The 23,002-nt window shown below is 40.5% G+C and overlaps 1 protein-coding gene across 2 annotated transcripts in view; it reads right to left on the reverse strand.

The window, feature by feature from the left end:
- Positions 1–1,637: 1,637 nt before the first annotated feature.
- The window catches only part of sema3aa (sema domain, immunoglobulin domain (Ig), short basic domain, secreted, (semaphorin) 3Aa), a 32,036-nt gene continuing 10,671 nt past the window's right edge, over positions 1,638–23,002 (reverse strand). For both annotated transcript variants that reach the window (XM_020599639.1, XM_020599640.1), the window contains exons 2-17: positions 19,033–19,193; positions 17,641–17,703; positions 14,279–14,398; positions 13,456–13,546; positions 13,247–13,366; positions 11,156–11,298; positions 10,911–11,025; positions 10,727–10,796; positions 8,482–8,626; positions 8,088–8,307; positions 6,920–7,011; positions 6,753–6,794; positions 6,401–6,558; positions 4,903–4,970; positions 4,652–4,800; positions 1,638–4,354 (exon numbers count right to left, since the gene is read on the reverse strand). In XM_020599639.1, the coding sequence (XP_020455295.1) occupies positions 3,647–4,354; positions 4,652–4,800; positions 4,903–4,970; positions 6,401–6,558; positions 6,753–6,794; positions 6,920–7,011; positions 8,088–8,307; positions 8,482–8,626; positions 10,727–10,796; positions 10,911–11,025; positions 11,156–11,298; positions 13,247–13,366; positions 13,456–13,546; positions 14,279–14,398; positions 17,641–17,703; positions 19,033–19,193 (2,465 nt within the window). In that variant the 3' untranslated portion in view covers positions 1,638–3,646. The remainder of the gene's footprint in view (positions 4,355–4,651; positions 4,801–4,902; positions 4,971–6,400; positions 6,559–6,752; positions 6,795–6,919; positions 7,012–8,087; positions 8,308–8,481; positions 8,627–10,726; positions 10,797–10,910; positions 11,026–11,155; positions 11,299–13,246; positions 13,367–13,455; positions 13,547–14,278; positions 14,399–17,640; positions 17,704–19,032; positions 19,194–23,002) is intronic.

Here is a 23,002-nt window from a genome sequence, read left to right on the forward strand (position 1 = left end):
TGAAACTCTTAATTTTGTTTTATATCATAGACAGATGTACATTGTACTATAAATAGCGCATCCTTGTCACTGTAATAACCACTGGTTGGTGATGTACTTCCTCCCTTGGTCAATAGTTCCATAGTGTGTTGGCAATTGGAAATTTTTTACAGTGGAATATTAGACCCACTGGAAAAACTTGTATAATCATTTTACAGAAAAGATAAGTAATCATAATATTATTAGGAATATTTATATTTTAGGAGATAAATCCTAATATTTTAAGGAATCTAATAAAATATTGTGCAATTGTGAATTAAGTGTAAAAAAATATTGTTTTCTACAATCAATAGAAACTAAATGAATGTTGCATACAGTATATACTGTGGCAGCCTAATGTGAGGAAACAGTTGTCGTTGAGGCTGCGAGACAAAACATGTTGTGAACAGAAATGAAGCTCTGAGGAGGCGATATGAGAGCAGACATGACGAGGACAGCACTTCAGACAGTGGAGGAGCTCCCCTAAAGCCAAGGACACAGTAATAAAACTCCCCAACATCATGGTCAAGACATCCCTGTTCTACAGCTACAAATGTGTGTTTCCAAGACAGTCACACACATACAGTATACACACAGACATACAGGACATTCAAGGACAGTCACCATGGTAACAGGACCAGCAAAATCATAACATGAAACTTGAGGCCAGGGAACATGATTGCACCATTCTAATCACTTCACCTGATGTGCAGTGCCTACATGCATATATGCAGTTTCTAAATAAGGAACTGGTGCTTTCAGGAATGACTGTGCCTAACTGGTAAAGTAAGGGATTTCTGCAGTTTCTACATGTTAAGGTGTTACAGCACCCACTTAGCCCCACCCTCAAGACTTGGATTGGCTATGACAAGCAGGCTGCAAATGCAGTTACGCGACAGTGACCTCTGGTGGATTTTCATGAGAACCATCCTATTCTCTGTATTCTACATTCCCATGTTTTGTTTGAGTTTTTAGGCTTTTTTAAAACTCAAGATATGTTGACATGTCACAGTAGAAAAAGCACAGGTGTAAATAATAAAACTAGGGATGCCTGAACTCCATTTAGCTGCTTCACATGTTGTTGTGCATACGGCGTACCATCACAGCAGGACACTGGGACTAGAACAAAGCCATTTGTTAATGCTGTTAGTAACACCTGTCCTTTTCCTGCTATGACAAGCTCACTCAAATTCAGAAGGAAAAATAAAAATCTCACCTCTAGTTGTATCTAGTCATGCAGACTTTTTTAGTTTAATTTTCCCAGGTTTTCAGAGATGTCTGTTAGCCCGTGATAGTGACTTAGCATGTAAAATACCAGGACCCTGGAATGCAGTAGGTGAGCTGTCACTGTAGTGACAAAGGCTTATCAGTTGTGATTGCTCTCAAACATCACATTATTGTGATACATTACCATCGGATCTGGTTTAATTTCAAGAAATAATCCTTTTGAAAACTGTTGACAGCATGTATTGTCAGTTCACCTGGTGTGGCTCTGTTCTGCAACTCAGTTAGCAAACATATGCACTTAGTGCCACATTAAGTAAGCAGCATGAGACTGACTGTAGCATACGCCGACATGCGCTGACTGAAATGAGGAGAAAACATTTTTGTAACGGAGATGTTTATTAAGACAACTGTATGCATGCCAGAAAGACCTGTGTTACAGCAGTGGTAACTTTCAGCTTTCTCACTTTACTAACTCTGAATGAGAGACCTGATGTAGGGACATACCCAGCTTCTGAGTTTTGGTACAGGATACTATTTGCTCTAATTTATTGCATTTACACATTACTCTTGTCATGTATTCAGGGGACAGGGGAGATGGGGGACATGGGGTATTTTTCTTCAATTAAAGAGCTTGGCTCTTGAATAGCTTTGGACTTCATATCATGAGTTGTTAACATCACTGTTTTGGCAAAAGGACGAAAGTAATTCACACCTTGCTTTAAGGGAACGTTATCTCTCACACAAAACACATAAAGAGACGATAAAAAAGATGCACTTACTGTAGGTAGCATTCACATGCAGTATAACGTGTCTTCTCCTCAGACTAGATTTAACATTTTTCTCCACTATTTTTTACAGAGATTCACAGCTAATGTTTTTCAGTTGGGGAATTATCTTACACATAATGGCTACTCGGTGGATAAAAGACGAGGGATGGATTTGGGAAAAATGAAAACATAAGGAAAGCATTTGTTATGAAAGGCAGAAGAGACAAAATTGTGCTTATCATTGGTGGGATCTCATTAACCAAAAATCTGGTTAATGACACAAACCCCTGTACTTAATTTTTCAAACCCTATATCCTGAAAACGGTACTCCCTGACACAATTTCAGTCACTTGGTCCATCAAAAGTTTCTTTGTTGCTGTTGCCATTGTTTTCCAATATACTGATGAGCCAAAAATACCATAATATCAAAAATAAATTCAACCCTTTCACAAAACAATGAGCAATAAATAATAGTCAGGTGGTGCCTTTGTATTGTACTGTATATGTACTGTATATACACAGAGAGTTAAGGTTGTTGTATATATGTACACCAAACAAGTGGCAGTCTTTTTCAAACTGCAGTTTTAGTGTAGCCTACAATTGCAATTCGCGCCCAGAGTCTATCAGTCCCAGGAAAAGCAACAACATAATAACTTACACACAATCCTTGGGAGCAGAAGTGATAATGCACAAGACTACTACTGTATGTTGCTTGTAATTTTTTGCCTCCAAATTAGAAGCACTGGTTTGGAAAGGAAAGAAAATATAAAAGAAACATGTAACATTTTTAGGTAGGGTGTAAAAAAAATAACTAGCTTATTAAAACACTGACAATGACAACATGCACAATGCCTTCCCAGCCTCAGGTGGAGAGGACAATGCCAGAGCACTTTCTCTGCACCTGACTTTGCAGTTTTTGCAAGTAATAATGCTTCTATTTGTTTTTAAATAGCATGAGGACCACTGGTGCATATCCCAAGGTGAATTGCAACCCTTCTCGTTCCTCCTTTTTCTGTTGTCTGTCTTGATTTAAAAGACTAGATAGAAGGTTCTTTTCTCCTCAAACAATTCTTCAAAATAAGAGTTTTCCATGTACACTATCTTGCAGTTCACATGCTCAGGTCGATGACAGAAGCAGGTTGCAGTGAATGCATAATGTCTGCTTCCACAAATGTCCATGTATTTATTGTCTCAGCAACTGTCCTCTTTGCTTACAAGTCTAAACCCTTCACTAAATGCTTCTATCTCAGTCCTATTTTAGTAGCTTATGTACAGGAGGTGGAAGTGTCTGACAGGCAGTGTCCCAGACAACCAGTCGTATCCGCACGCATTTACAATCCATATTCCAGTTTCTCAGTCCTCCACTCATCTTTTTCCTTGTCACAGGTTGTGTGCATTTGTGTCATTGAACAACAGTGTCTTTATTGTTGTTACAATTGTGCAGTTCCTGTATTTCTACCTAAAAAAGTGTGTTTGGTGTTTTTCTTTTCTTGTGCTGCCTGCTGTTATAGAGAGGTCATTAAACATACATTGGATACACAATCTACAGAATGTGTTTGTGTGTATATGTGGATGCGTGGGTTTGTGCATGTGTATGTGGATCCGGTTGCATGAGTGCATCTCTGTGCTTCCTCTCAAACACTGCGTGGAGGTCTTTGAAGCTCATGGGTCCTCCTATTGCGTCCCTTCTTATTGTCCTGCATCTGTCTCCACTTGGCCACGTGCTGGCTGCTCACCCGAGGTCCTCCCACAACCTGAGAACCAGCCAGACTGCCCTGCCTCTTCTGGCTGTTTTGCATCTTCTGATTGTTCTTAGGTGCCTGGCCAATCAACATACCCAGATTCGACTGAACTTTCTGGGCATTCTGGCTTCGTACCTGCCCTTCCAGTGTTGGAGCTCCGACCTGAAGCCTTGGCCTGCTCTGTGCTGGACTACCTTGCTGCTTCTGAGCATTAGAAGCCAAAGGACCACTGCTTCTGTCAGGTTTACCCTGACCATTGCTGTTGGACGTCTTCACCTTCTTCTGTTTGCGCTCTTTCTTCCAAACCTTATCGCAAAACTCCTCCACGCTGTTGAGGTCAGGGTGGTCCAAAAGAGATAGGAAATCTCGGTACCACAGCCTGTGTTTGGCAGAGGGACCTACACCGCCTCCAGCACTGGGAAGTCCAGGTAGGATGTCACCCAGTCTCTGAGTGGGGATGACCTGGAGGTTGAGGCGCAGCAGGGGCTGGATAAAGCCATGTTCAACAGCTTGGCAGTGGTACACACCAGTATCAGACTGTGTTAGACTGCGTATGAGCAGTCCCTGATCTGTACGAAGCATTCTGTCATCTAATTTGATCTGAAAGATACAGAGAGAATGATAAAGAAATAAACAATAAGTGAAAAATGAGAAAAAGTGGAATAGAAAGGTCAACCAAATGGGCAACCCTGTAAAGCTTTTTAACCATTAGTAGCACTGTGGGGCCAGATTCATACTATAATACTGATTGTGTCTGCAGCAATTTAATTAGTGTGAAAGAGATATTGAAGGCGATATTTGCATGGGTGGGTTTTACAGGCATCTAGCAGCACTCTTCTACTTCTCCAGCATGTTGCTATTAAGAGGTAAGTCATGAATAACATGAGAAGCACACACCTCTTGCTTGCGATCATCGTTGGGCTTCTGTAGCTGCCAGTAGATGAGTGCTCTCTGAGACTTGGGGCTGCACTCCAGAAACATAGTGCTGTTCTCCACACCAAACACGCTCTTGTCAGCTATGCTACCTCCTAAGCCGTCCATGTCATCTAGTTATCCCGAAACACACACACACAGAGGGGACTGAGACGTGTATGACAAAAAGGAAAAACTGTAGCTATGTGTGTGTTTGTGTAAAGTCATTAAGATACCATGATGCTGCAGGTCTGAGCACTGAGAGAGTGGGTCTCCATTTCTGATGTCCTGTCGCCTGGTTCGCCTGGGAAGACAATATATACAGTATATTTGAATGTACTGGCTTTTAAAGCAACACATTGCACTTACCACATGTTCACTGCACTGTTTAATTACGACCACTAGAGGGTAATGTTAGACAATGCTATTCCATATTCAGCTTCACTCACATTTAACAAATACACAGTGGGTATTTATTCAACCTCCACACCACTGTTAATCATATGAAATTAAAAAACTACTAAATCCTGGCAGAGTAGAACGAACATAAACCTGCTGAGCAATAAAACTGATTGCTTCATTGCCTTCTGATGAGGTGTTATTATAAAACACACAGTGCTGTTTCACCCTGAAACTGCCTTGTAAAAGCAGCCCCACTCTGTGTATTTTTAATATGAAAGTCCAGTAAATCATCCAGACTTTTTACTGCAAAGGTGAGAGGTGTTTTCATAGCCTGGCTGCGAATGTATCTCCATTGGTGCTGGTTGTCATGTTTTAAAACTGTCAGCATGTGTGAATTCTGCACGCAAAATATGGCCAGTCTTTTCTTTATTTTTCTATTCCACACATCTCTCCATCTCTCTGTCTCTGTCCATCATCTGTACACTTCCTGTCTTTTTGGTGTCTGACCACGCACAGGGACGGGCGTCTGCTTCTCACTCTGGGAGGAAAATATTTGCAGTGTCGAGCAGAGCTGAGCGGGGTTGGTCCTGGCCTTAACCACGGGTGTGCCACCTCCTCTGCAACCCTGCCAAACTGGAGTATACTCTCTGGCCTGCTTCTGCTATGTGTGAGAAGTTGAATGAACTGTATATGTCCGCAGTGTACATGTGTAAGGGCTGCAGTGGTCAGTCTAATCCCACTGGATACAGCAGAGGGTAACTTGAGGGTATGTATGTTCGTACCTCCTGGCTGCAGGGTGAAGTGGTTAGACAACTTCTGGTGGCTATAATTTAGTGTGTGTGTGCTTGTCTGCTTGTGTGTGAATGTGTGTATATCTTGGCTGTAAGGTGATGGGATCACAACTCAGAGCAACTGTCACTGGCAGGACTTACAGCCCAAGTTTCTGAATTGTACCTTTTGAAATGCTTACTTAGCCTGTGCGTGTATGTGTGTATAATGACTGTATTTTGTGTCTGCGTAATACTCCAGATTAGTTCCATGTTTAGATGTTTTGGCATGTTCTGCAGACATTTGCTGATTCACTGCACTTGCTAATAGGCCAGGGAAAGTATGAAGTTAGAAAAACGGTTGAATATTGAGATGGCTGTGAGCAAACAATTTAAAGCCGATTGCAGAGCAAACTGCAGGTGTACTGATAACTCCCATGTGTGACTGCATATGACAGCATTAATACAAAGGCAGGATGTTGTGTGAAGGAGCTTGCAGGCTCAGCAAATTCATCCATGATAAATAAAGGTTAAAGATGAGTGTTTAATGTGTGTATGCTTCTACCTCTTGGCAGTAGGAAAGTATCTCGAGCATTCAGTGCCGTCCCAGGCGCAGTAAGGGTCTCTAGCCAGGCAACACTCAGCGCAAGCTTTCCCATAGACCTCACAACGGTGTAAAGACATCTGCGATACACCCAGGGCTGAGCCAAGGTACAGCTGTTGCTGTGGGATCCAAAGAAACAGCAAGGACATCAAAATGGAAATGTTCCTGTTTGGCTCCGTTGGAAAGCAGAAGGTGGCTGTGTGTTTGGTTCTCAGTAAGTGAAATGACATTCTCGTGTTTTTTGCTCTCCTTAGCCTTGTATCCTTGTCAACAGATTTTGGATAAATTATTATGTGTGAAACCAATTTGTTACCTGCTTGGTGGACAGCTCCATAGCAGTAATGCGAGTGGGCTCCTGCACAAAACAAACACAGCCTGTTTAACAAGACACCTATGCCATTTGTGTATTTTAAATGCTTAATGCTTTAATGCTTTAATGAAGTCAGCTTCATAAATTCTTGTTGAGACAAAATGGCATACCCTAAAGACAGTCATCTCTTCTAGCACCACTTCTTCCAGGTCGTGCCAGCTCTCTCTGGGGATTGTGACCACCTTCAGCACTGTTCCCATATCTCAAAAACAACAGACAGACAGATACAGTATGTGTATACACAAGTCTGTCTTGATCACATATTAGTGGTGCAGTTCACTATAGATTTGTGGCTGTGCCAACCGCTGGCATGGGTAAAGCCAGGGGGTGGCCAGGGGTGGCACAGACCACCCCCGGAATCTGACTGTACAAAATGTGATGCTTGTCAGATTTAATGAATGAAAAATGAAAAAACAAAGACAAATTGTTGCCTTAAATACAACAATATTTTTTTGGCGTTTCATAATTTAAATTGTTCAAATTTGTTTTATTTTAAATCATGCATGCAGCATGATATTTGCATTCAGGTCTCTGATTGTGTAGTTGTGGTCTACTTGTGCAGCAGAAATGTCCCTAGCCAGGATTAAAAAAGAAGCTTCTTAAAATTTTATTATTTATTATTTCATAGAGCTAGGGGTTTAATTTACTTTATATATGTATTATATATATGCATATGTGCCACCCCTCTTCGAGTCTGAGCCCCAGCCTGGCCACCCCATCCAAAATATTCTAGATCCACCTCTGCCTGCTGGTTCATTATATAAATTAATAAAAATCTTTTCTAAATTTTGTTTGAACATGTAATATCATTATCTAAAAAAAAAGGAAAATTATTTTCAGAGTTTATTTGAAAGAAAATTGTAATTTATCTATGATTATTTTTAAAAAATCATAAATACAAAGGGCTTAGAAAGCCCATTTGTATACCAATTTTCTTTTAAGATAATAAAGCCGGATTTGATTTCTGGTTAGTCCATAGAGTTCATGTTCTTTCTGCACTGTACTCATTGGAAGATGTTCTGATTACAAAAAAATCTTCTTACAAAAGAAATTTAAGGGCAGAGGAATGTACAATCCAAGATTAAAAGGACTATTTTTTGAGTAAAAATTCCAATTTTCCATGTAAAATACCATGCAACTGTGACTGATCTCAGCAATTTTTTAAACTTCTCCTAAGAATATTCCCAAGAAAGAAAAGAAGCTTTTAGATGATTAGCCTGGCATGAAAAATAAATATTAAATAGCAAAGCAAAAGACAAACTTTGTGAAATTTTGTACCTGTGCCAATGAACATGACATCATACTGTCCGTCCTCAGCCTCCACTCTGTCCACTACCAGCTGGGAGAACTGGTAGTCCACATCTGTCCGCACCATGATGGGACGTGCCCCAATCGGGTGCACTGGGTTGTACATGGCCGGGTGGCCCCTGGCAAAGGTGATGACATCATCAGGGAGGTCCTTGGTGGAGTCGAAACCTCCAAAGGTCTTACTGGGACACTGAGAATGAGATATGAAATACAGACAGCTCGTTTAAAGAAATCTGCATTAACCTGTCATAAGAAACACAAATCCAAGAAAGTGTAGCTGTGTTGTGCGTATTTCGTGCAATGAAAATCTTTGCTCAGTGTAAATCTACTGCATTTATTGCTAATTTTCTATGTGAAGACTCACAGTGCCAGGGCGAGGGTAGGGCACTCGTCCTTGGAAAGGTACCCACTGGTAGTTGGGTCCATCTCTGTGGGAGTAGGGACCCAGGAACACCCTTCTGATGTCTGCCATGCTGTACATGCACACTGCAGAGCCTTTAAAGATGTTGCTGCGGGAGGAAAGTGAGAGAGAAACGTACAAGGGTCAAAAAAAGAAAGGAGCTTAAGAAGAAGGAAGAGGGAGTTAGAGGCTGGTGAAATAAGGAAGTAGATATGACAAACAGGGAATTCATAAATGATTGGTGACAAAACCGAGATGAGGAGATTGGAAATACTGAAGAAAGACGACAAAATGACCCTTCATCGCATTATGACAGAGGGAAGCAAGGTTGGAGTTGCCTAAGTATGGGAATGACAGACTGGAACTTCTCTCTGATTGCTTTCAGCCTCTTGAGAACAGACAGGAATTTGGGCACAGTACCAACAAAACAAAAGGCCAGGTTCAGAGCATATTTGAAATCTCTTCCAATACTTTGTGAGCACTTGCTCGAGCCAGGTGGCCAGATGAGGTCTAAAGCAGGCAAATTCAATCAATCAGGCAAAAAAAAGATGTGGGTTTTATTTCCATTTATGTTCTGTCCTGGGTCATCCAAAAAACAGTCATTTGAGCTGTAATTCACTGAGTGGAAAATTTTGGAATTCTACCTGATTAATCTAAGATATATACAATCTAAGATATATACATATCCACGTGGAGATGTGTTTTGTAGATTAGATGTTCAAAAACAATCTTAGGTTTATCAACTTTCTAAGTGTCACTTTTATAGGCGGCACATTTTCATTTGGACAGCAAATCTCTTGTATCTGCAGGAAACAAATGCTTCAGTAAGATTTAGGACCTCCTTTGTCTTGCTGACTGCAATGGGAAGTTGAATCAGACTAATTAGGGATGTGGCTGGCATACCCACAGCTGATAGAACTCACTAAAGCATGGAAGATGAATGGATTAGCATTTGAAAATGTTAATTACAGAGAAATTCAATTAACTCCAGGGGCAGGAAAAAGGCACTCCAATATCCATGCTTAAGAAGAAGGTGAACATGTGTTGGTGGAGATACACACAGTTTGCGAGAGAGGCACACAAATTTAGCCAATTCAGCCAAGTGCACATGCACACACATATATGCAAACAGGGGCAGAATCAAACACTGATCTGTTGCAGCTTCTTTGTGCCTCATTAAGCAGTGATATTAAAAGTCAGTCCCTCTGAATCTCTGCTCTACCTCAGAAAACCGGCCACTTAGAAAACCAATTAAAACACTCTTATTCCTCAGTGTCCCATAACTGACTTTTAAAATGTGTGTGTTTATGTGTATGCCCACCACCAAGCACTGACCTCTATGTTTGAATACATTCCAGGAAGTGAAGAAAAGCCATACGGGCCTGGTGATGCAAGGTGCCTGTCAATATGCATTAGCTTGCACTGCTGTTCTATTCAGCCTATTCAGTTCTTATCATCAGCGATGATTGATGGTGAAGTGTTTGTCCTCTTTTCAAAGCAGTACAGAGACACTACTTGACACTTAAAACCCCCTTTCCAAATGCAAATTCATCATCATCATGATAAGTGCCACCATCTGTGGCATTTTAACTCACTTATCTGCCTTGTCCTTTACCTTCACCTCTTTGCGTGCTTCAGCAGAGGCACACCCAGCCTCTGAAAACCCCATTCAACTCTGGGGCAGCAGCCAGTGAAGAGCTGTGCACTCCTGCCGAAAAATATCAAGGTTCTCTCGTTCCTTCCTGCTCCATAATTTGATTTTCCTACAAGCCTCTGCCATAGTTTCAATGAAAAGAGGGGACAGGTGGAGGTGGAATGGGGAACTGGCTAAAAGCAATCTCCAGTATGATTTGTGGGGAGGGGTGCCATACAAAGGGAAAGGCAGCCATAAGATACCTCTAAGTGGATTACAGAATGGGAGCACTGTCTGGGAATTTGACAGGGACACGCTGGTTGCTTGAATCCTGCTGCCTCATTTACAATTGTTACAGATAAAGGTTGCGAAAAGGAAGTCTTGACAGAAAATATGAAGGGTGTGTGTTTTCAAATAAAGAAGAATTAACTTGTTGCCCTATATTCTGATCACCTAGCAACAACAAAAAAACAAAACAAATATACTACGTACCAACTACTGTCAAACAGATTGAAAATATGAGCCCTGCGTGCACATTTTGGAGGTCATCATGAAAAGATCTGGACTGAATTATACCTGGATGTGGTGAATACAGCATAGATAACTGGATTCTTTGGATCCTTGGAGCTCATGAGAAACATGTCCTCTGAAAACACAAATCAAGAATGGGTGAAGGTCAGACTTTCTAACAGGGAAGAAAGATGATCTGAGTCTGTGAGATTATCTTTTCTTTATATACAAATGAAGAAGCAACACTTACGTAGCTCATCAAAGTGTGTATCAATGCCATTGACCCCGGGGACTGAACAAATCAGCCGTGCCTTGAGGAAGGTGGTCCACTTGTTAACCAGACTCCTGTGACCTCCCATATCATTCTGTAAAATCAACACATTTCTGTGAGTTCTCACATATAATAGGAACCTATTTTTGTAAGACAAAAATAAATAAGTCTTTCAACTGCCAAAGTGTAAAGTGTAATAAAAACTCTGTTGTGTGTGTTGTTACCTTACACAGTTGTCCTATCCTGGCGATGGTAGCCTTGCCGCTGTGCTCTCCATCCATGGCGTTTTCTTTAAAAAACAGGAAGATCTTGTCGTCTTCAGGGTTGTCGCTCTCAGGGATCAAGTGTACGCCAATGAACCTCGGGTCTGCAGAAAAAAAAAATTGCATCCAGGGAGTACAATGCAAGATAAATAAAGCTTACAGTTGTACATATAGTACACAAAGTGACTCACACACAGCCCTGCACAAATATAATTTTATGATTCAACCTCTGTCCCAATGATAGGCCTGTCATTCTTCTTTTGCACCTCAGAAACCAATCCTCCATGATATTCTGCAGTCACGGCTCAGTAATAACAGCCATTTATTTTACACCCTGGTGATACAGTATCTGACTTTACCCCAAGTGAAGTGCGCCAAGTCCAAATCCCACATAACCCCCATTTCTAGACCACATCCTTGCAAACACACATGGCTCTGATTGTCCTGGGTAACACTTGAACGGATTTATCTAAAGGGAGGAAATCAAAGCTAAACAAGCAAGCCGGGGACTTAGGGCTGGGTTATCTGTTGTCATGAAGCGGCATAAGGACTGAGGAAAAGTGACCGCAGTCACTGAGGCGTCGTCACGCGTAAAATGAGCTTGTGTGTAAAAATCTTGGGGGTTAGCTGGAGAGAAACATGCAGTGCCATGTTACACCTCTGTGGCCATTTAGGAGTAGCTGTAAAAAAGGCGAGTATGGCCAAAGTGGGAAACAGATTTATATATGCCGTGTGGATGTGAGACCACTGTTATGAACCACGTGGACCCCACACACACTTCAAACCGCTGTTGTTAATATGTGCAATAAAATCTAGACATTCATAAATGCAATGCAATGTTGCCAGCCACTGAGGTCATACATTTCATTATGTTTAATTCCCAACAAAGGGCCAATGCATTCAGAGGAGGTTTAATCCAACCTCCATTTGAGTGAGAGTGCATTAAAAGGTGAAGAGGTGTGTAAATAAAATGCAGGAACCACGACTAACAAAGCCAAGCCACAGTTTGACCCTTAATCCTTTTAGAATCAGATGCTATTAAAACTTCATTCCCAAGTTTCTCTCTTGATACATCTGAGTAGCATGTAACCTTGCTGGTAAAAGCTCAATAGAATACCCCCATCTCAGTAATCCATGCAATTACAATCCTCCCTTTGTGGGAGGTGGATTTTGCTGAATGAATAAATCCCTGGCGCATTTGTTTGAACAAGGTGAAAGATCGATGGGGATTAACATGGTAACAATGCCTTTTCACATCTCAACTGCTCATTATTAATATGTCACAGTAATCAGCACTGCAGAGACCAGTGTTTGTGATTATTGAAGGTGCTGAGGGAGGGGTTTGCTTGAAAGAAACAGAGGAATTTGACTCCACTACAGGGAAACAGCTGAAACCAGATTAGTTCTGTGGGAAAGAGAGGAAGAAGGGATGGCACAGCTTGAGACAGAGGTTCAAACTGACCCTTTGTGGCTCCATAAGTCCTCCATGGTGGTGTAAGATAGCCAGACAGACTGAACAGTTACTACCATGACTGCCATGCTAATCTTACTAGCAGGTGTAAATCCAGTGACTCTGTGAATGGGCTCTGATATCTGATGACTGCACATGAATGGAAATGATTGGCGACTTGAGGCTTGCGGGAGAATCAAATACTTCAAAGTCTGCTGAATAGCGTTTACCTCCACCTTGTACTGAATAGTTGAGTTTTGTATAGGCTGCACAGGTAGAGTTTTACTTTAAAGGTAACGTTTACTGGAGTTTGTCAGGTCTGACAATGTATGGTATCTAGTTTTTGCAGTCACTATTAGCTTCAATTGCTAACTAGCAGATTCAAATGGCCTCTGGTTAAAGGTACAAAACACAGAAAGAAACAATATATATGTGTAAATAGTTATAAAACATAGTAGCAGTATTTAACAATACAAAATAAACATACAAATACATTTTTATGAAGAAAAGATTGTATAAAAATAGAATATACAGAAAAATGTGTTCCTTCCACACTAATGTTTTTTCTCATGCTAATAAAAACCACTTAATTTTATTTTTACCATTCAGCCATCTTGAATCATGTTGCTCTGTTCTGATTGGATGATGGTCTCCCAAGGTACGGAAAATAGCAAAGTCCCTTCCCATGAAATCGGCAGATGTGCCAGAGTACAGCTCTCCATCTGCCAGGGATAAAATATAGTTAGAAACAAATGACCAGTTCTGTGAATGTGTATTTCCTGGAACTAATTGAAGCAGAGATCCAACTCACCGAGCAAAAGTGAGGCAGAGAGCATTTTGGGGTCATAGGGACTTTTCCCGCGGCCGTTCTCAAAATGTGAAGCCAGTCGAAAGATGTTGTCCTGTGGTGGAATGGGTCAAAGTTCAAAAAGAGGCCAGTGAAAGCCACATTAAGCCTGCTTATAGGTACACTTATAGCCTGTGTTTCAAATTACAATGTATTCTGATTATAGCATGCTACTTTTAGAATGGGATGAACCACAACTTCAGCTTGATATGAGCATGAAGTCTTTTTTTCTGAGTTCAACTGTTTTGATTACACAAAAACAACAGTGTCTATAACTGTGTGACTGACAAAAATAATGGCACGAAATTAAGGTCACGCAGCAAAAGCACAGCTCAACCTCAAAGTTACAAGAGAGAGATCCTACTCTTTCACATATCTTTAACCCATTTCCTGACATCAACACTTTAAACTCAAGGGAACACATGCAGGGTGTTCTGTACTAAAAACCTGCATGGTGCAAACACTCCCTCCCCTCCCCATTGTCAAAATGCAGAACCTATGTTGGTAGACCATTATCAAAATGACTGATTAAACGTAAATGTAGAGAAGAGGTTATTCAATTTTCGACTATGTAGTGAACCCTTTTCTTTGGACAAAGCAAAACAGAACCAATAAAGTGGCAGTGCACAAGCTCTTTTAAGGGGAACAATATTTCTTTCTCATTAGTTTACTGGTATCACATTTTTAATTAATGCTCAACTGAAATCCAAATGACCTTCTGCCTATAAATAACCGATTAAACCGTACAACCTTTGGTGAACTAACATCAGGGCACTAGTTGTATTACCTCTGCCCTCTTGCCCATTTCCAGATAAGCACAGATGGGGTGGAACGCTCCTGTGCCACAGATGTACAGGTGGGTCTGGTTGTAAGGCTGAAGGACCCGGATGAAGTTAGAGCACTCTTTCTGAAAAACAAATGAGACAATGATCATCAGAAGCTCAGCTTATAAATCATTTTATACAGTGAGTCTTAGAGCTGACAAAAAGATCTAAAAATATTTTGTGAATGTGATACTGGTCCCTGTTTATGTTGTAATCCTACACGTAGTATATTCTACAGCCATGCGAGGCACATGATACATGGGAGTTTTATGAAAGATCTTATAAATATTAGCCATAATCTCCAAACTGCCAATCCCCTCCTCAGTATTGTAAAATTTAAATGAAGATTTATCCTTTATGAAAATAACATTTTCAGTTTTAATAGAGAAAAAAATTGATGTGATTAAACTGAAATTAGAGACTAATCGAAAGCAGAGAAAAGCAGAGAACTGCCAAAGCTCTGTTGGAAAACTGTTTAAAACAGGGAATTTCCAGTTTGTTTGGAAAAAAGCTGTATGAAACTGTCTCCGTCAAGGAAATCCCACCTGTAAGTCAAATCAGGCAAATCTACCTCAGATCTGTAATGATCCATATGTTTGAATTTAACGAGGGTGTTTGGGTTGGCTCTCCAGCACATGTTGATAGTCCCAGTGGTGTGAGACTGTTTATTAGAGTGCTAATCAACGGGACTGGTTCATGTAGGAGGGTTATTAGCAGCCCCGAGGAGTCAATTTGGGCATATGTGTTTAAGAAATTAGGCTGGGGTTTGCCTAAGTATAAATACATGCTGAATATCCACTTAACAAATAAGTGCACATTTGCTTGGGGATTTGGAAATGCAGCACACACATCACAACACACGCAGACAGCCAGATTATCCATCTTTCTTCCTCCCTGGAACACATGCATATCTTCAGGCTTGTAAACTTCATACATTACAGTTTAATGATTTGGTGATGTCTCACATATGAGGCATCAGGCTTCAGGTTGGCGTGTTGACATTTTCCAGTGCAACAACAGCTCTGGGATCACAAACTGCAAACCTACACCAAAAAACTGAATTTCCTGCTATTATTCAAAAAGTTTGAAACTCCTGTTTAAGCTCTGATGATTTACAGGTATCCTCCACAGTAATCTGTTAAAACATGCAATGTACAATAAAGTAAAGTAAATAAGATACAACATGTTTCAGTAGTAGGCTGTTGAAATGCTGGCAGAAGATTCTGTTCCCTTTTGAGAGAGCCAGGTTAATCGTTTCCCCCATTTACAGCCTCTGTGCTAAGCTAAGCTACCTTGCTGCTGGAGGTAGACTCTTATTTACTCTATAGACGAATGATTAAAATCACTTTCATTGTCTAACTCTCAGTGAATGAACATATTTCCCATGTTAAACTTTTTCCATAAGATGAAATTGATTTTCTCTTTATGCCCAAATCTCTGCCCAGTTTTGTTGTAATATACATGATATTTAGCATGCTAGCAGTGCTGAGTTCACAGAGGAAGACTAAACTTGCATGACTTCTTGTGGCTGACCTCAACCTTGTATGCCTCGGTGTCTGTGTGACTGTGTAACTTAATGACTTTACCCTCTGTTTCCTACTGTTTAACAGCAGGAGCATATGACCCCCCACGTCTTTCCCATGCCCTTATTATATGCATTTTACCAGCTTCTATAATCTGTCTCCAGTGTTGGCTCTGTTTAGGATTTTACATGGTTGTCTTTAAGAAAGACTCATAATCTATGTGGTAGGTAGGTTGCATCTAAACCCTGACAGACTTTAGTTACACAAGTCACTCAAACGTGCGGCTGTGCCTTTCCCTCAGATGAAAATGGCTTCTCTGATCACAATGTCATTATGTAAAAGCCGCAACATCTGCAGAGTCATTATTGGATAAAATTAATGACTTGCTTTGGACTGGGTAGTGATGGCGACTTTCCATAGTAGAAATGGGTGGACAGATTTGAATGTGATTTTGTATATACTGAGAGGAGTTGAAAGAATTTTGAGATTATGCTGAAGTATTATTAAATATGTAAAATGTGGTGGAAGTCAAGTAAAACTTTGAGCCTTTATTTTTCATTTGTTGTCTTTACCAGCTGGACAGATGATTCTAAATGACAGTGTAGGCAGTTCAACAAACTTATGAATGCACATTCCAGTATCTGAACATCTGAACCCTTTGTTCGCTGAATTAAATGCAATATCATGGGCCATGTTACACGCTCATCCTGCCAAGGAGCATGATACAGCCATCAGGCGTTTTGCAGGGGGCGGGGGGTGGGGCAGCTGTTACATTTGTTATGCAGCTGTAAATTGTGGTTTTTAGAAATGCATCCTTTTGGGACCTCTGAATGTTTTAGTAATGTCCTAATCAAGGCTTCTCTGTCTCTGCTCTCGCTGCCTCATTTTCAAGGGTAAACACTTTCACAGCACGCAAATACCTTATCATGCGATTTTATGCTGCCAGAACACACTCTTTTTCCGTTGTCTGAGGAAGTGAAGGTTTTGTGCTGATTGTGTGTAAAACCTAAAAAGCCAGTGGTGAGTTAGACCCCAGTAGAACGTCTGCAGTTTAAAGGGACTATGTAATGCTGGGTAATCCTAAAACCCTGGAGCTGCTGCATTCAAGATTCACCCACCCATGAAATTAAGATCAGATAACACATAGAGGGCATATCCAAACAGCAACAAAAAGATAACACACACTAACACCACTGTGCACGCAAACAAAGCTAATGGCATATACTCTAGTATCTGGTCAGCAAATCTGCGCAGAATCGCACATGTGAGCTAACACACCATGCCAGATAATGAGATCTCAAACAATACACTCCCACATAAAAAATGCACACATGTGCACACTCCGGGACACAAACATACTCCCAATGTTAAACTGCACATCACAGAAGCAAATAACCTTTGAGGTAATGCGTCATTGTCCCTATGCCACTGAGACACTGTGTACACCTTCCTGTGACCAAACATCTGTTGTGTAGTGTGTTTCTGTGTGTTCAGCAGTGTGTACTGTATCTGTGGGGGATGGTCTGTAGAGAGTACAGTGTTCCAGAGGTGAGATGAAGCATGGCTACTCTCACTTTTATCTCAGCTAATTTCCTACCTCTCTACAGTGCTCTTGTACTTTTACAAGTGCTGGATCTGCACATGGACTACTATATTGTGTTATTGTTAGCATATGTAATGCAGTCAGGTGACCAAATCCTAGAGAAATTTGAAGAATTGCATTGAAACACAAAGGACAAACATATAATTTGGGTAACAACAAAAGCAAACAAATCATGACACCATCATGAATGTAGACTTACCCCAAGGTCTTTCCCTGCCCACTTACATTCATCCCTTTTAGATGGGGTGGCAGGCCATGCAATCTGTAGAAAAAAAGACAATGTCACACTGTGCTGGAGGTGGAGAGCAACATGTTGCTACAGGGAGGCAGTGAGTCAGTGAATCAGGAAAGCATGATTTGTATACTTCCAGGAGAATGACTTTAATGTGTCATGTTTTACATTGCCAACTCCTGGTTTACTCACTTCTTTGGTTCCCTTTATATCAATTTTCATATCAAGACTGTTGCGTACACATATAATGATAGATCACACCAAAGTGTGATGAAACATAGTTTAGGTGACAGGTAAATCAAAGTTAAGAGAAACAAGTAGAGATTGAACATCAGGATAAAAATATATAACCCATACTGTCTAAATATGGGTTGTGGTTCAAATTATGGGATTTAAAACTACTTTCCTGGGAACGTGGCTGTACTTTTCACTTCAGTATGAATCGAGAGCAGGCTTTTGTTACTTTGTTAGAAGAGACAGGGCCCATTGTCAAATAAAGGTTTTGTAATGTCCTTTAGGCCAGTCCATATGTGGTTTGTGGTGTCACATGAATTATAAACACACATGAAGTATATGAGTGTGCATGTGTGAGCTATAATGAGTAAGGGAATGATTATATATTCAAAACCTGGGTGCAGCTGAGCTCAATTCTTTGCTGGGAGCCACACAGATGTGGAAAGGCAATGGAAATGTATGCACATGCATGTACATGCATCGTTATGTCCATACAACACCACATGTGGAGCGCACATTCTTCATTCAATTCCTAGACTTTATCTCCCCTTTAGATCAGCTGAGTTTTCCTCTTTTGAGAATCCACATTGCACATTTCAGAGTAATTACATTAGATTTGCTTCATCATGGCTTTCTGGCCTTTATCTTATAGTGGTGCAAAAACTAGAACAAAAGAGCAAAAAGGAAAAGAAAAATTACACATCTGAGCCAAGGGCAAAAACAATTTAGAAACACGCTTTCCGTCTCTGCACTATGTATTTTTCAGCACTTTGATTCCTCTGCTCAGCCTTCTGCAGCCCACAGGCAAGTCTTGTGTGTCTGTGATAGCAGCCTGAATCAGATATAAAAGACTTAACCCAGTCCAGGTGGAGTAATGGAATTATGGGAGGCTCTGTCTGGACTGAGACAGACAGTGGGAGGGATGGAAGGAGTGAAGAAAGAGAGAAGTAATGGACTCCAGAGAAAGCAGCAGGGAGAGGAGAAGAGAGGAGGGGAGAGGAGAGGAGAGGAGCTACCTGAGCCAACAGAACTCTCACTGAAACATAAAAAATAGAGTCAAAGTCAAATCAAGTCAAAAACATCTAAACTACAGCCAAAATAAAGTTAATTACATTTGAATCTTACTTGTTTGTGCTCTCTGTTGATGTTGACGAGGTCAAATGAAAAGATGTGGTCCTCAGCTCCAACCAGTAGTCTCCCTCGTTCCTCATCTAATAGGAATGTGTCATAGCTCGAGCTGTTTGCCAATCCATTGAAAGTGATAAGGTTACTGGTCTCTAGCATCTCTGGAAGAAAAAGAGAAGAAAGAGTGGTGTGAATGTGTGGGAATGGCTGACAAACAATAAAAGATGACTGAATGAACAGACTGGAAGCGAAGAAATAAACCCCACATTCGAAAAAGTGTAGTAAACTAACAGCGCGGACTAATCGCAAAAGACCAGTGTAAAAAGGGGAACCCTGCAGCTGAGTGCTTAGCGAGGTGCACCATGTAACCCCCTGGGGCTTGTGACACTGGCGATTTGACTACAGCCACCAAAAGACAAAAAAAAAAGGCCTTATTAAAAAAGTCTGGTGTAAAAAAGACATTAGCAACAGATTTAACTCTTAAAATATTTTAGGAAAGCACAGTTATTCATGTTTAATTATGCATCAAATGTTACTTCTGTTATTATACTTCTTAAATGTTGCTGTGCAAAAATCAGCTAATGTTGATTGTAACGGACATTTCGTTGTATGTGTTACAATGACAATAAAGGTTTATCTTATCTTATATACTGTATATAAATAGCACCTTTTTACTCAATGAAGCGCACTCAAAGTGCTTTACACTATTTCCCATTTGCACGCACACACAAACACACACTTAGTGATATCACTGGGAGCAATTGTGGGTTCAGCATCTTGCTCAAGCACACTTCGACACGTGGGCTAGAGAAGCCGGGAATCGAACCCCTAAACCTCTGGCTGGGAGAAAACCCACTCTACCTCCTAAACCACAGCTGCCTCCTAGTATGATTGACATACTGCACATTTTTATTGTGGGAACTGCTATTCATTTAGCTGAAGATTGTTTTATTCTTAGTTATAATTAAAGAATGTTATAGTTTATAGGTATTTTGGTCAGTGTGTGCTCTTCACAATAGAAATATCTAGTAATTAAAAGATGTGAAGGGATAGAAAAGTCACTGTATACTGCCTTCATGTACATTGTGTTTCTGATTAATTAGGGCTACAACAAAAGATTTGATTATTGTTTAACCTATGACTTATTTTTATTTTCCAGTAATACAAAGCAGAAAAACAAAGCAGCAATCTCTCATTTTTTTAAAAACTAGAACCAGAGAATCTACTATATAGTTATAGCTTGAGCTTTAGTTTTAATACCGACTGCAGATAGAAGCTGCACTGGCTACACTATATGACTATGACTGCTTAAATCTGCTTATGCACAACTATAAAAGCATGCAAAATGTTATGTGAGTATACTGTAAGTATTTTGTCTTTTTCTGTCACAGTGTTTTACTGAAATATACAGTAACTCAGGGTTAATGCGCTCTTATGAAAGGAGTGTACTCTTCATTAATATAATACAACTACTGGGTACAGCTGACTCCTCATCGTTAATGGAGCTCATATTTGGTGATTAAATGTTAACCGACAGTGGTCTGGCTGGACATTAGTTATACTTAAATTCTTGTGGTGGTTTTCTTTTAGCTAGGCCACAAATTGTCAGCATATGCTTCTGCACTTTGTTCACCTGAATGAAATTGTGCAGACACAAACTCTTGAATGTTAATTTACATAATAACCCATTTATAGGTACATGCCGTGCACACCCACGCATACTTACTTACACACAGTGTCTCCCCTGGCCCTGACTTCATATGAATTATTCAACCAATCACATGGCCGAACAGTCTGAACTGTGTCCCTGATTGGGACATGCTGTGTTCACCGCTAGCGTCTCACACTATATCTGACTGATGTGTGTGTCTGCATGTGTGCATGTGGGCAAATATGTGGGTGGAAAAGCAATTAAGGTAGAAAAAGGTAACTGAGTAACTAATTTCACACTACAGGGCATCTTGATTGCAGAAGCTCTTTGAGACGAATGCAAACAAATTTTTTTACATTTACATCATCCAATATTGATGCTTATTCAATGCAAATACATTTAAAGATACTGGGACACTCCATCTTGGGCAAAACAGACATAAATGTTTTAAATGAGCAGCACTGAATGAATCTATTTACCATCTGTTTCTGACCAGTCCACTGGATGCTCTATACTTGCACCACAGGTATGCTCTGATACATCAGCCTCAGCCTATTCATCATCATCAGTTTCATCACACAGAGCAGAGTCACATGCAGGCACACAATAAAGACACTAGCATAATCACACACATACATACTACCTACTCTATATACACATAGGAGCGAGCAGTCCAGTGGATTGTAGTCTCCCTGCTCTCCCCACAAAGCTCTGACTGACGGGCTGCTATAGGAGCCATCTGCGCTCACTCACAGTGTGTAAGATCTTGGACATCTGTGTCTACATAAAAGAAGGGATTGATAGAAAGGGAGATGGAGGAAGTGGTGTGTCAACCATCACTGTGGATCGAATACCAGGGGTGGATGAGGACTGTGAGAGGGAGTGGTTGTCACCTAATAAAGATGGTTACAGCTCATCTGTGTCAGTTGGATTTCAGTCTGACGATAAGGAAATGGAGTGGGTGGATGTGGGCATGAATGGAGGTCTGTGGATGTGTGTTTGTGTGAGAATTTGTACTGTATCACAGATGGGTTGAGCGTATGTGTGTGGGTTTCAGTGTGTGTAGGTATTTTTTTCTACACTGGCCATTCCATGTGAACCAACATCCTGGCATTCACGTTTATGCACACTCACTGTCACCAAAAAGAAGCAATACTCGGATAACTATGGCAAAAAAATAAATATTGAAGTTAAAAGGTGTTTTCAGAGACATCTTTGATTCATGATAGCCAGTCCCTTTTTCTCAATTTACCCAGCAGACATGACATTGCAGGGTCAAGAAACAAGATAAAGGATGGAAGTAACAAAATCAGATTTCCAGGCTACAGGACACCAGAGGATGTTTGTTCATGTCTAATCTATGAAAAAGAAAAAGCCAGGGTAGGAAAAAGGGAAGCAAATGGAAAAGTAAATGGTTTTAGAATGCTGAACGATTACAACAAAATAAAAAGGGAGGAAAGGAATGTCAGATATTGAGACACATGGACAAACACTCACTGGCAAACAAACAAACCAGAAGACAAATAATATCCTTTCTTTGTTTTCATTTAGGAAAGATTTTTCCCAGCTCATTTTCACTGCCATATGCCTCTATATGTCATGCCTGTATCAGCTGAAAGTGAAACACTGGAGCTGAACCTAGGGTCCGGAACTGTGGTCAAAAATGGCAGCCTCCGACCTTCGTCATAAAAGGTTTCCTCCAGACAGGCCAAAGTAAAGAGAAAAGAAAAAAAACATGCATATTTCAACACATGGTCATTTCTGACAAAGACAAGGTGGTCTGCGTGGACAAAAACATGCAGAGGGGCTTTATCTGAGCTGGGATCTACTGTGGTTTGGAGAATTGGAGGAACTGGAGCGTGATTGCCAAAGGACGTCCAACCTAAAATCAGACATGCTTGTTTGGAACTGAGAGTGCACAGCACTGCTCATACGAAGTATATTAAGTATACACACACATAAAGGTTTCACACGACTGTGCACTCTATTTTTTTAAGTGCAAAAAATGCTAACACCTAACACACCTTTAAACTGACATACATAATTAATTTGGACCTCACTAAAAAAAAGGATTTACACAAATTATGCTAGTATATGCAACGCAATTCATTCATATTTCCTCTGTTAACATAATTCAAACAAGTTAACCCCTAAAGAAAATTATGTTGGTTTTTACACATTATCATTGTGTGGGACCGATGTACACATTACAATCAAGCAAATCTTTTTTTTCAGTGTATGCTCCACATTAATTCTCCCTGTACTTCTATCTTTGTGAGGACACTCATTGACATAATGCATTCCCCATCCCCTTACCCT

This window comes from Monopterus albus, unplaced genomic scaffold (assembly GCF_001952655.1).
Source record: "Monopterus albus unplaced genomic scaffold, M_albus_1.0 scaffold41.1, whole genome shotgun sequence".
Lineage (NCBI taxonomy): Eukaryota > Metazoa > Chordata > Actinopteri > Synbranchiformes > Synbranchidae > Monopterus > Monopterus albus.